Source organism: Hyla sarda, chromosome 5 (assembly GCF_029499605.1).
Source record: "Hyla sarda isolate aHylSar1 chromosome 5, aHylSar1.hap1, whole genome shotgun sequence".
NCBI lineage: Eukaryota > Metazoa > Chordata > Amphibia > Anura > Hylidae > Hyla > Hyla sarda.
Genome location: NC_079193.1, coordinates 220985906 through 221000470, shown reverse-complemented (window position 1 = coordinate 221000470; position 14565 = coordinate 220985906). Strand labels below are relative to the sequence as shown.

The 14565-nt window shown below is 45.5% G+C and overlaps 1 protein-coding gene across 6 annotated transcripts in view; it reads right to left on the bottom strand.

The window, feature by feature from the left end:
• Positions 1-14565, bottom strand: part of SYCP2L (synaptonemal complex protein 2 like) — a 200633-nt gene that overhangs the window by 66496 nt on the left and 119572 nt on the right. For all 6 annotated transcript variants that reach the window (XM_056521155.1, XM_056521156.1, XM_056521157.1 and 3 more), the window contains 2 exons: positions 7268-7322; positions 559-608 (listed from right to left, as the gene is read on the bottom strand). In XM_056521155.1, coding sequence (XP_056377130.1) covers positions 559-608; positions 7268-7322 — 105 coding nt within the window. The remainder of the gene's footprint in view (positions 1-558; positions 609-7267; positions 7323-14565) is intronic.

Genomic DNA, 14565 nt, shown 5'->3' with positions numbered 1-14565 from the left:
AATATAGATTAATGTATGCAGAATAACTTTACAATTATATGTTATTAAAAAATATGCTTCTTTCTATTTAATTTTCCACTTTGAAGAAATGACCACTAGGGGTCTCCCTACCAGTCCTGGCAGCAAGCATTTCAGACTCATGCTGGAGTCCTAAACACTACGAGCTGCCAGTCTGCTTTGTTCACAAAGGAGAACACTCAGAGCTGCCAACCTGCTTTGTTTACAGCCTGTTTGGCTGTGAACAAAGCAGGCTGGCAGCTCTGAGTGTTTAGGACTCCAGCATGAGTCAGAAATGCTTGCTGACAGGACTGATCGGGAAAAATACAATAGAAAGAAGCATATGTTTCATTAACATGCTATTGGAAAGTTATTCAACATTCATTAATCTAAAATATATCAAAAAGTTTATTTGATGAGAGGTACCCTTTAACATTGTATTTGTTTTTTTTTGTTTTTTTGCAAGGCCTCTCTTTTCTTATTTGGTAGGTACATTTTATAACAATAAATAAGCATACAATATTTAGTATTAGAAACATTTAATACCACATTTACATATACCTGATGGATGAAGCCACTGGAATTAATACCTTATCCTTTACAACAGACACCTAAAACAAGAGTATAGCTTTGATTAATTTATGCTGTACGCAGTTTCAGGTAAACAGTTAAGGAGACATATTACAACAATATATTAGGTTTTATATATGAGTGTGGCTGTGGTAGCTCCAATCAAGTCGAAAAATACATATTTCCTAGAAACGAAATGCAGCACTACAATTGACGCATTTAGCCATTTAGAATATTTTACAGATTAGAAAGGCATGTATATAAGTGCTTGATCATTCAGGTAAAAACCTTGCATGTGTGCAGTCCTGCACCTTGGCTTTTTCCCAAGCTACAATCAGCATGGCCTTGTTCTGAAGTCCCCATTGATTTCAATTGGAGCTTTATAGCAGGACCGCATTGAAAAAAAAACCTGACATGTCCCCTTTCTCTGCATAGTTAAAAAGTTTTTGTTTTATGTAGAGTGGTTTATAATCAGAGTTACTGATATGTATGGTGAGTCTAAGTATCAGAATACATCACAAGCTGCAGAATAAACTTCACAAAAGAAATCAGGCCACTTACTGTGATACACTTAAGTAAATGGCATAAAAAAACAAATCCCAAAAAACAATGTTGGAATCGCTGTTTTTTTTTTCTATCCCCCCTTCCCAAATAAAGTTGTTCCAAACATTATATCCAATGCACAGAAATTGGAAATAAATTCGCAAAGGGAGGGCCATTAGCTCATAAATGAACCAGGCGCCTGCAACAAATAACTTATACATTGTGCAAAACAAACCACATGTACACATAAGTGACATTGCGAAAATCAATCAGTCTGGCTGTCACTACTTTTTGCTGCCCTCAGACAAATAGGCTAAGGCTAGTGTTTTTTTTCTACCATTATTTGGAAAACTGCCCCTGCAGTTTTTGAGCCCAAACCAGAAGAAGATGCACTAGGAAGAGGAAGTATAAGTTCTTCCTTTACATTTCACATTCCATTTGAATACACTTCTGGCTTTGGTTCAAAAACTGCAAACTCCAAAAAACTGCAGAAAAAAACATGTGTAGAAACCTAGCCTGAGGCCAGTTTTCTACTTCGATTTTTCCCAGCTTTTTTTTCCTTTTTTTTTTTTTTTTATCATTAGGTGAAGATGCAGGAGAGATGCAGCAGTGGGGATGCTGGAATTTGTAGGGGAACAAATTTTAATTCAAAACAATGTTTTTTATTTCAAAGTAGGGAGTAGGCAGGAATTTGTGCCACAGACAAACTTCAAGGGGAAAGCCGAAAAAAATCTTTTCAAATCAACTGGTGCCAGAAAGTTTTACAGATTTGTAAATTACTTCTATTTAAAAATCTTAACCCTTCCAGTACTTATCAGCTGCTGTATACTAGAGGAAGTTGCATAGTTACCACATTGCTCTCTGCTGACACCTCTGTCCACGTCAGGAACTGTGCTGAGCAGGATAATTTTGCTATGGGGATATGCTTCTAATCTGGACAGTTCCTGACACTGACAAAGGTGTCAGCAGAGAGCACTGTGGTCGGACTGGAAAGAACTTCACAAATTTCTCTGTAGTATGCAGCAGCTGATAAGTAATGGAAGGGTTAAGATTTTGAAATAGATTTAGATTACAAATCTGTATAACTTTCTGGCACCAGCTGATTTGAAAACATTTGTTTTCCCCTTGTTTCCACCAGAGTTCTCCTTTAACATTGGAAACCAGGGTAAGATAACGTATGAAAGGTATGATAGCTTGAAATACGAAAGACTAAAGAATGAGTAAAAAACGATAGATGAGTGACTGAGGTGTTCGTCAATTTTCATAATATATATATTTTTTTTTAATTTTAATTTTTTTTTATTAACATTCTTTCTTTCAGTAATTCAAAATCTCAGCTGAATACAGAGCAAGGAAAACTACGTCAACTATAACCATGTATTTTGTTAGTATTTTTTGAGCTGGAACTAGTTGTTACTTTCTTCAGGTAGAACGTGTAGGTTACATAATTGTAGAGGTTGTGATACGTGTCATTTATTTGGTTTCTGGGGAAGAGTGAAGGTTTGTGACATAGATGTTAATTGGCCTGACCACAAACTAATTGGCTTTAGAATCTTGTTGAGCTCAACATCCTAAACATTGCGGTCATGATTTCAGAAAAAAAAAAAAAGATAGATATAGTTTCAACATGCTGACGATAGTGAAAAACTGCCACTGAGCCCAAAGAATTTAATAAAAAATATAAAAAATAAAGTGGAAACCTAGCCACATAGGTATTCAACTCTCTGAAGAAGAAAACAAATAAAGAAAAACATTCAAGTCTTGTCCAAGGAAAGTAAAAAACAAAAAAGGGAAAGGTAAAATGGACAAAGTTAATACATTATTGACAGAGAGACAAAAAGTATCTGATCAATGTCAAAATACAAAAGGTTGCTTTAATAGATTAAATATAGAATAAATAATTTGAATACACCAAACCACCAAAAGAGAACACATGCCACATTACCAGTGTAGCCTAAATAGACAAGTAGCTAAAAATTGCACATTGGCAGCCACTTAAAGCAAAAATACAAACAAGAAATACACTGCTCAAAAAAATAAAGGGAACACCAAGATAATACATCCTAGATCTGAATGAATGAACTAATAGTATGAAATACTTTTGTCTTTACATAGATTAATGTGCTGACAACAAAATTACACAAAAATTATCAATAGAAAATCAAATTTATCAACCCATGGGAGGTCTGGATATGGAGTCACACTCAAAATCAAAGTGGAAAACCACACTCCAGGCGGATCCAACTTTGATGTAATGTCCTTAAAACAAGTCAAAATGAGGCTCAGTAGAGTGTGTGGCCTCCATGTGCCGGTATGACCTCCCTACAACGCCTGGGCATGCTACTGACGAGGTGGCGGATGGTCTCCTGAGGGATGTCCTCCCAGACCTGGACTAAAGCATCCACCAACTCCTGGAAAGTCTGTGGTGCAAAGTGGCATTGGTAGATAGAGCGAGACATGATGTCCCAGATGTGCTCATTCGGATTCAGGTCTGGGGAAAGGGTGGGCCATAGCATCAATGACTTACTCTTGCAGGAACTGCTGACACACTCCAGCCACATGAGGTCTAGCATTGTCTTGCATAAGTAGGAATCCAGGGCCAATGGCACCAGCATATAGTCTCACAAGGGGTCTGAGGATCTAATCTCAGTACATAATGGCAGTCAGGCTACCTCTGGCAAGCATATGGAGGGCTGTGCGGCTCCCCAAAGAAATGCCACCCCACTCCATTACTGACCCACCGCCAAACCGGTCATGCTGGAGGATGTTGCAGGCAGCAGAACGTTCTCCACGGCGTCTCCAGACTCTCACATGTGCTCAGCGTTAACCTGCTTTCATCCGTGAAGAGCACAGGGCGCCAGTGGCAAATTTGCCAGTCTGTGTTCTCTGGCACTGGCAAATGCCAAATGTCCTGCATGGTGTTGGGCTGCAAGCACAACTCCCACCTGTGGACATCAGGCCCTCATGGAGTCTGTTTCTGACCGTTTGAGTAGACAAGCACATTTGTGGCCTGCAGGTCGTCATTTTGCAGGGCTCTGGCAGTGCTCCTCCTACTCATCCTTGCATAAAGGCAGAAGTAGTCCTGCTGCTGGGTTGTTGTCCTCCTACGGCTTCCACCACATCTCCTGATGTACTGGCCTCTCTCCTGGTAGCTCCTTCATGTTCTGGACACTATGCTGACCGACACAGGAAACCTTCTTGCCACAGCTCGCATTGATGTATCATCCTGGATAAGCAGCACTACTTGAGCCACTTGTGTGGGTTGTAGACGCAGTCTCATGCTACCACTAGAGTAAAAGCACTGCCAGCATTCAAAAGTGACCAAAACATCAGCCAGGAAGCATAGGAACTGAGAAGTGGTCTTTGGTCACCACCTGCAGAACCACTCCTTTATTGGGGGTGTCTTGCTAAATGCCTATAATGTCCACCTGTTGTCTGTTCCATTTGCACAACAACATGTGAAATTGATTGACAATCAGTGTTGCTTCCTGAGTGGACAGTGTGATTTCACAGAAGTGGGATCGACTTGGAGTTCCATTGTGTTGTTAAAGTGTTCCCTTTATTTTTTTGAGCAGTGTATATAGCCTTGACAAGCACGAAGGTAACAAAAACAGGGACCCACCATACCTAGCATGTATTTCGTGCACACAGAAACTTTGTCAAGACATTTAATAACATTTTTGTGATTTTCATGTTTTATGTCCATTTCTTTGTGATTCTTTACTCCTGCATTATCATGTATATAGCCCAAACAAACATTGTTTCCCTTATCAAATAGTGGGATCCCTGCAATTTACAATGGCTTTAAATGTGTTATGAGCAGAGCTTTATGTGAACTTATTTTACAGATAACTTTCTACAGATCATTTTTGTGTCTGTTCATGAACAAAGTATTAACTTTCTCTATGGGCTTCTCTTACTCCGTTTTTTTGTTGTTTTTTATTTATGGGTTTATGGTTGCATTAGACTTATTCCTATCCAGGAATAACCCTTATTGGTTTTAGGGCTGCCGCTAACAATTATTTTAAAAATCGATTAGCTGTCGACTATTTTATCAATTAATCGGAAAAAATTTCAAAATTCCCAAAAAAAGGGTTCAGTTGATTCTACTTGACAAATTATGTACAATGGCCATATTAAAAGTTTTTAGCATGTCACGTGACCAAACAGCACACACTATTTTTTTTTTTTTTTACGTTTAATGATTCTGTACAGAAACCAGTGTAAATTTGATACTGCCGCATGGGTAACTGTCTGAACTCTTAAAATAAAATGTTAATGATTCACTAATATTTTAATAGTTCAGACAGTTAATGCGGCAGTATCAAATATGTAAAAAAAAGAAAAAAGAAGAAAAAAAAAAGAAAAGAAAAAGAAAAGAAAAGAAAGAGAGAGAGCGCTAGAGAGAGAGCGCTAGAGAGAGAGCGCTAGAGAGAGCGCTAGAGAGAGAGCGCTAGAGAGAGAGAGAGAGCGCTAGAGAGAGAGCTAGAGAGAGATAGTTATATATATATGCACACACTAGCTGTGTACCTGGCGTTGCCCGGTTTTTTCTTCCTAATCCTTGTTGGGGAGGAAAATAAACAAAGGAGGAAGCTTTTGACTTCATATCCTGACCTCCTACCCCAACCCGTAATATGTGTACCAGGTATTTAAATATGTCCAGCCGTACGGAAGTTAAGTGGGAACATACATTTCCCATTGATTTGCATGGGACTTGAAACTAAAACCAGGACCCTCACAAATGGGGTAGTTAAGGGTTAAATTAACTATCCTATATTTTAAGTGGACATATAAGTAACATGTGACCAAGTATTATCAAAATATCTCCAGTCGTTTGGAAGTTATGCAGTAACATTTTGCATAGACTTGTATGGGACTATAAAGAGACACTGTCATTGTTAAAAACTTTTCATATATTGCAGGACTCATAATATGACATTTCACAATATACACCTGTTAAATTTTTTTTTACATTTTCACCTGAAATTCAAGCTCAAAATAGCCACCACTAGGGGTCACCTGTCTTTTAGCCAGACAGACTAGTCTAGATTTTACAGCATACTGGATACCGGCCGTAAAGCATAGCGGTATCCAGTAAAGGAGATTTCTACTGTGTATGCAAAACTACAGATAAAGTATGTGTGGACGTGCTGGGAGCTGTAGTTTTACAACAGCTGGAGGCAACACTGCTCTAACACAGTTATTTACAAACATTGCAGCTTCAATTGTTACTAAACTACAACTCCCAGCATGCTGAAATAGTCAAAGCTTTCTCGGACTCCTGAATGACAAAGAAGTTGATCAGACATTCAGGAGTCTGTGAAAGATGAATGACACACATAGTGACAGCTATGCTGATTAGCATCCAGCTTTACTAGGAGAAGATAAAACAGATAGAACATTTATTCATAAAAATGCTGTACTTTTATCTAAAAAATCCTTGCACTCATTTTATAAAGATCTATTCTTATATTTATACATTTTTTCCTGTGATGAATTCACCATAATGTCTTCTGATTACTGCAGGCAAGCTCCAAGTATCTTCCTCTGACACATGACCCAGCATAAAACCAGAGAGGAAAGGGTTACAGAGTAGAGTGTACTGATTGGCTGACTGCACAGGCTTGCTCCTGTGAGGGAGACACAGACACGCCCCCTCCAGCCTGCACAATGAAAAAGTAACTCACCAGCAGATAAATGCTTATATCTCTGGATATATAGGCCCGCGACACATAAAAATGATATGCACATGATCAGGATTGGGTCCTGGGTAACATATCACTTATTTTTTTTGCACCACGCCCCTGGCAAATGGGGGTGAGTAAGGGTTAAATCACCTATCCTATGTTTGTTGTTGACATATAAGTAACATGTGTGCCAAGTTTTATGTTAATATCTTTAGCCATTTGGACATGATGCTGGAACATACACACATACATACACACATTGAGTTTTACACATATAGATATACCGTAGATATCTCTATCTATCTGCTGTATATTTAGCCCAGCAGCCTGCACCTGTAAGCCAGGTCCGTATAATAGTTTGGAATCAATAGTGCTGGCCAACTTATTCTTTGTGTGTGTTTATCTATCTAGAAAGATATATTCTCATACAAGTTATTTACCTAGAAAACAAGCTATAAAATATATCTTACCTCGATATCTGAAGCAGATTCCGATGATTTTGGAAATTGATAAATATCGACAGCTCTTAAAAAAATAAAAATGAATAAATGAATAAAATATATATATCCCCAAAAATCTAAAGACATAGGTACAATATTTTTTTTATTTATTCATTTGGGGGTGGGGTTGAAAATGTAGAAAAATCTTATGGAGTGATTATTGGATTACCAAAAACAAAATAAAGTTGCTATCAGACGAATCCCTTTCTGTGCAGATTATTTACAACCTGCACAGTTTCAATGCATTAATGACCACCTTACATTACCAAAAGAAATATATATTTTAATATACACAGTAGATTAGTATGGTATTTTATAGGGATGCACCGAAATATCGGCGGCCGATACATATCGGCCGAAAATAGCTATTTTGGGGAAATGCCGAAACAACAAAAAATTTGCCGATAATGACCCACCTCCCCTGCCCGCCCACAGCACAAGTTACAAACACTGCCAGTGCCAGAGGCGTAGCGTGGGGGGTTGAAGGGGGGGCCGGCCGCACCAGGCGCAACATCTGGGGGGGGGGCGCGCTTTCCGGGACAGGAATACTTATTTTTATGTGCCCGGGCCTGCTCCCGTGTGTGGCTGCAGGCGGGGGCTGGCCAGAGCATATAAAAACTAATACTGTATACTAAAAACCAGGGGGCCTCCAGCTGTTGTGAAACTACAACTCCCAGCATGCCCGGACCGGCAAAGGCTGTCCGGGCATGCTGGGAGTTGTAGTTTCACAACAGCCACACACGGGAGCCGGCCCAGGCACATAAAAAGAAGTATTCCTATCCCGCGGACATCCCTGTGTCCCGAAAAATCTTTTTGGGACATAAGGATGTCCGCCGGCCAGCTCGCGTCCTCCTTCGGTCCTTCGCTTCTCCGCCTCTATGGTTGTACGCACGGCACGGGACGTCCAGTGCGTACAACCATAGAGACGCAGGAGGACCGCAGGATTGTTGCAGGAGAACGCGCGCTGGCCAGGGCCTGGTAAGTGACCGGCGGCGCATCTTCTTCAGTGTTACGGTCACCGCTCCTCCGGTCCCGGCACCTACTGCTATGGTCCATAGGCCATAGCAGTAGATGTGACCCCAGGCCGGAGGAGCGGTGACCGGATCACTGTGGGGGCAGCAGTACAGACATACAGCCTACAGCCATACACTGTATATGGCTGGAAGCTGTATGTCTGTGGGGTGGGGGGAGCTGCCGCCCACTATTGTGGGGTGGGGGGAGCTGCCGCCCACTATTGTGGGGGGGAGCTGCCGCCCACTATTGTGGGGGGGAGCTGCCGCCCACTATTGTGGGGGGGAGCTGCCGCCCACTATTGTGGGGGGGAGCTGCCGCCCACTATTGTGGGGGGGAGCTGCCGCCCACTATTGTGGGGGGGAGCTGCCGCCCACTATTGTGGGGGGGAGCTGCCGCCCACTATTGTGGGGGGGAGCTGCCGCCCACTATTGTGGGGGGGAGCTGCCGCCCACTATTGTGGGGGGGAGCTGCCGCCCACTATTGTGGGGGGGAGCTGCCGCCCACTATTGTGGGGGGGAGCTGCCGCCCACTATTGTGGGGGGGAGCTGCCGCCCACTATTGTGGGGGGGAGCTGCCGCCCACTATTGTGGGGGGGAGCTGCCGCCCACTATTGTGGGGGGGAGCTGCCGCCCACTATTGTGGGGGGGAGCTGCCGCCCACTATTGTGGGGGGGAGCTGCCGCCCACTATTGTGGGGGGGAGCTGCCGCCCACTATTGTGGGGGGGAGCTGCCGCCCACTATTGTGTGGGGGAGCTGCCGCCCACTATTGTGTGGGGGAGCTGCCGCCCACTATTGTGTGGGGGAGCTGCCGCCCACTATTGTGTGGGGGAGCTGCCGCCCACTATTGTGTGGGGGAGCTGCCGCCCACTATTGTGTGGGGGAGCTGCCCACTATTGTGTGGGGGAGCTGCCCACTATTGTGTGGGGGAGCTGCCCACTTATTGTGTGGGGGAGCTGCCGCCCACTATTGTGTGGGGGAGCTGCCGCCCACTATTGTGTGGGGGAGCTGCCGCCCACTATTGTGTGGGGGAGCTGCCGCCCACTATTGTGTGGGGGAGCTGCCGCCCACTATTGTGTGGGGGAGCTGCCGCCCACTATTGTGTGGGGGAGCTGCCCACTATTGTGTGGGGGAGCTGCCCACTATTGTGTGGGGGAGCTGCCCACTATTGTGTGGGGGAGCTGCCTACTATTGTGTGGGGGAGCTGCCTACTATTGTGTGGGGGAGCTGCCTACTATTGTGTGGGGGAGCTGCCTACTATTGTGTGGGGGAGCTGCCTACTATTGTGTGGGGGAGCTGCCTACTATTGTGTGGGGGAGCTGCCTACTATTGTGTGGGGGAGCTGCCTACTATTGTGTGGGGGAGCTGCCTACTATTGTGTGGGGGAGCTGCCTACTATTGTGTGGGGGAGCTGCCTACTATTGTGTGGGGGAGCTGCCTACTATTGTGGGGGGGAGCTGCCTACTATTGTGGGGGGGAGCTGCCTACTATTGTGGGGGGGAGCTGCCTACTATTGTGGGGGGGAGCTGCCGACCTAATGTGGGGGAGCTGCCGACCTAATGTGGGGGAGCTGCCGACCTAATGTGGGGGAGCTGCCGACCTAATGTGGGGGAATCTAATGAGCGCTGCATTTTACCAGAAGACGGGGAAAAGTCATTTTCGGTCTCGGTAGGACAAATTTTTTTTATTTCGGTTTCGTTTCGGTTCTGAAATTTCCATTTCGATGCACCTCTAGTATTTTAATTAGAAATTATAGATGTAGAAACATGAATTTGTCTGCATTTTCAGCTCATAGTGTAACTCTTTAAAAATATGCAGAATAAGTATATTTTTATGCTTTCTGTAAAAACTCTTGGAGTATCCCTTGGGGGACACAGAGACCGTGGGTATATCTTGCTGCCACTAGGAGGCTGACACTAGGCAAACAAAAAGAAAAAAAGTCAGCCCCTCCTGGCAAGATCAACCTCAACTACTGACCCTGAGCTAATCAGTTTAGTCCCAAAGCAGTAGGAGAGGAACGACAGAGAAAAAAAAACAGCAGGTGTCCGAGGGAACCAGACAAAAAAAGAACAGAAAACAACCCCTTGGACAGAAAGACCAAACCATAGCAAAACTAATGGGTGGGTGCTGTGTCCCCCCAATGGATCCACAGAGAAAGAGATTTTACGGTAAGCATAAAAAAAAAAAATCTACTTTTCTCAGTCTTCTCCATTGGAGGACACAGAGACCATGGAATGCACAAAAGCAGTCCCCCGAGGTGGGAAAAATACCCAAGTCAGAATCAGGCAAAATACTGATTCACTGCCGCCTGCAACACCATGCGACCCTAACCAGCATCAGCTGACGCAGAAGTGTGCACCTGGTAAAACTTGGTGAATGTGTGCAAGGACAACCAGGTGGCCACCTTACAGACTTGTAAGGCTGAAGCCCTACTGCGGAGCACCCAAGAAACCCCAACGGAACGCGTGCAATGTGAAGTAACCCGAAAAGGTGGGAACTTCCCCTTACGACGGTACGATTCCGAGATGGCAGAATTGATCCACCGCGAGATGGTCACCTTGGAAGCCCCTTGTGACGACCCTGCGGAATCACAAAGAAGGAGTCACCCTGCCGGAAGGAGGTGGTGACGGAAACATAGATCTGGACAGCTCGAACAACTTCCAGACAGATCACCACTGTGACAAATATCAACACAGGAATGTTAACTTTCTACTGTAGCTGGGTGCTTGTGGTTTGTTGGTTTGTTTTGTTTTATAGCACTTACTGTGCAGTACCGATACTAATTTAAACTTTATTATGCAGAAAACCATACTATTTAAACTACTGACAGATGAAGTGAGCAACATCTCATGACAATGGTACTTGCCAATGGATGAAAAAGTAGATTAAGCTTACCGTAAAATCTCTTTCTCGGAAGATCCATTGGGGGACACAGAAACCGTGGGTATATATGCTGCTGCCACTAGGAGGCTTGACACTAGGCAACAAGATAAGTTCGGCCCCTCCCAGCAGGATATACCTGCCCACAGGCACCTGAGCTAATCAGTTAAGTCCAAGAGCAATAGGAGAGGACAGACAGGTAAAGAAAAAACAGTAACTGTCAGAGGAAACCACAGAATAAAAATGAACTGAAACCACCCTCGGACAGGTAATCAAACCAGGAACACCAGAACAAATGGGTGGGTGCTGTGTCCCCCAATGGATCCTCTGAGAAAGATTTTACGATAAGCATAAAAATCTACTTTTCTTGATCGTCTCAATTAGGGCACACCGAAACAGTGGGATGTACCAAAGCAGTCCCCGGAGTGAGCAAAAAATGTATGCTACTTTAGGTGGAAGGCTGGACCACAGCCGCCAGCAACACCTTGTGGCCCAGACCAGCATCAGCAGATGCAAAGGTATGTACCTGGTAAAACTTTGTAAATGTTTGTAAGGACGACTAGGTGGCCACCTCACAAATTTGCAAGGCCGAAGTCCTGTTGTGGAGAGTCCAGGAGGCCCCGACAGAACGAGTGGAATGAGCTGAGACCCTGAAAGGAGGAGAAGTCTTCCCCTTACAGCAGTTAGCTTCCGAAATGGAAGAAAGGATCCACCATGTAAAGGTCATCTTCGAAGCAGGAAGCCCTTTACAACGACCTTCCGTAAGCACAAAGAAGGAGTCACTCTGGCGAAAAGAAGTGACTGAAAGGTTAATCTGAACAGCCTGTACCGCATCAAGACCATGAAGCAAACGTTCCCTGGAATTAGATGGAGCAGGACAAAAAGGACAGAAAGGATGATGTCCTCAGTTAGGTGAAAGGCAGAGACCACCTTAGGCAAAAAGTACGGGACCGGCCGAAAAACAACCTTGTCCTGGTGTAAGACCAGGTAGGAAGAATGGCAGGAGAGAGCTGCCAGCTCCGAAACTCTCCTAATGGAAGTGACCGCAATGAGGAAGGCCACCTTCCAGAAAAGGATACGAAGTGGAACATCCCAGAGAGGTTCGAAGGGAGTACCCTGTAGGGCACTAAGAACCAAATTTAGATCCAGAGGTGGAGTATGGGATCTGAAAGGCGGAGCCGCATGAGTAACACCCTGCAGAAAAGTCCGGATGTGAGGATCGGACACCAAGGGACACTGAAAGAGGATGGAGAGAAACGAAACTTGCCCCTTAAGGGAACTGAGACCCAAGCGTTGTTCCAGCCCGGACCATAAAAAGGAAAGAAGTCATGGGAAAGAGAACGTAACTGGAGAAAAGGAGTAAGATTCACACCAACAATAATTACACCACCAAGTACGGTGGAAAATCCTCGCAGAGGAGGGCTTGCACGCCTTGATCATAGTGCAAAACTACTTGGGGAGAGGAGAACCTGGCTCTCAGAACCATGGTCTCAACCGCCACGCCATCAAATGCAGCCACTGTAAATTGGGGTGGCAAAGGGAACCCTGAGAGAGCAGGTCGGGACAAACTGGGAGGCGCAGTGATACGTAGACAAACCCCGTCGCCGTACCACGCCCGCCTGGGCCAGTCCCGAGCCACAAGAATGGCGGGAACACCCTCCGCTTTGAGCATCCCTCAGGACCCTGAGAAGGAGAGGAAGAGGAGGGAAGAGATGGGGGGGGTGCGGAAGAGGTGCGACCAGGGAAGCACCAGGGCATCCGGGACTTCGCCACAAAGCGAGGAACTTTCTGGTTGTGGCGGGACGTAAACTGGTCCACATTCGGGGAGCCCCAGAGGTTGCAGATTTCCGCAAATGCTTCGGAATGAGGAGACCACTCGCCGGGGTAGGCTGAGGAGCGGCTGAGAAAGTACGCCTCCCAATTTTTCCCCCCTAGTATGTGAATCGCAGAGATGGAGGGAACTCTGAGCTCCGCCCAGAGAAGGATCTCTGAGACCTCGGCCATCGCCGCTGAGCTGCATGTGCCGTCCTAGTGATTGACATAAGCCACAGCTGTGGCGTTGTCCGACAGGATGGTCTTTGAGAAGGCGCTCCCAATGGTGGAGGCAAAAAGGTAGATTGCCCTGAGTTCCAGGATGTTGATGGGAAGAAGAGCTTCCTGGGAGGACCAAAGGCCCTGGACCGTCCGGTCCCTGAAGACTCCCCCCAGCCACTGAGACTGGCATCCATCGAGATGACCTGCCAGTGGAGGGGCAGAAAGGATCACCCCTGATTAAGAAGAGGGGAGCGAAGCCACAACAGGAGGGACTGGCGAGTCCTGGAAGGAAGAATGATCCTGTGATCGAGGAATAGCGGAGACTTGTCCCACCGGGACAGAAGAGAAATTTGAAAAGGGCGATAATGAAACTGGGCGAAAGGAGCGGCTTCCATTACCGCCACCATCCGAGCCTGGAATTCCATGCAGAACCGAATGGAAACCGGAACAGGATGCCGGAGAAATATAGCAAGGCGCTTGTCCAGCGGAAGCCCAATTCGGGCGGTCGTATTGTCGAACTGGAGTCTCAGGAAGATTAGAGACTGGGCGGGAGTCAGGTCGGACTTGCCCTAATTGACAACCCAGCCGAAATGGGACAAGGTCTGAAGAGTGAGACGAAGACTCTTGATTCTGGGCCCAGGTTGGAGCCTTGACCAGAAGGTCATTCAGGTAGGGAATTACGGACACACCCCGAGCCCACAGGATGGCGATCACTGCTGCCAGGACCTTGGTGAAGGCCCTTGGAACCGTGGCCAGAACAAAGGGAAGTGCCACAAACTGAAAATGATCTAAAAGGAAAGCAGAAGGCGCTCCATGTGCGGGATCAGCAGGTCAGGCCCATAGGGAAAGGGAAACAATCTATCCCACGCCGCTTACCAGAGTTGGTTGTGTGCACACACACACACACACACACACAACAATGGGAAGCGCCTGTAAATGCTTGTGTACTCATCCGCAGCCCTCCTCAGAGGCAGTAGATAAGCAATTTGACCGTGTAGTAGGAGATGTCGGCACTGGATGAAGGAACCAGGAAGAGTGCAGCATAAAATCAAGCTGGGTTTATTAGATGCAACGCGTTTTGCTGCGCATGCGCAGCAAAACGCGTTGCATCTAATAAACCCAGCTTGATTTTATGCTGCACTCCTCCTGGTTCCTTCATCCAGTGCCGACATCTCCTACTACACGGTCAAATTGCTTATCTACAAACTGAAAATGGCTCTCTGGAACAGCAAAGCCAAGATATCGCTGACGTGCTGGAAAAATGGGGATGTGGAGGTAGGAGTCTCTGATATCCACCAAGGACAGAAACTGCCCTTGATCCATAGATGCCACTACAGAATGGA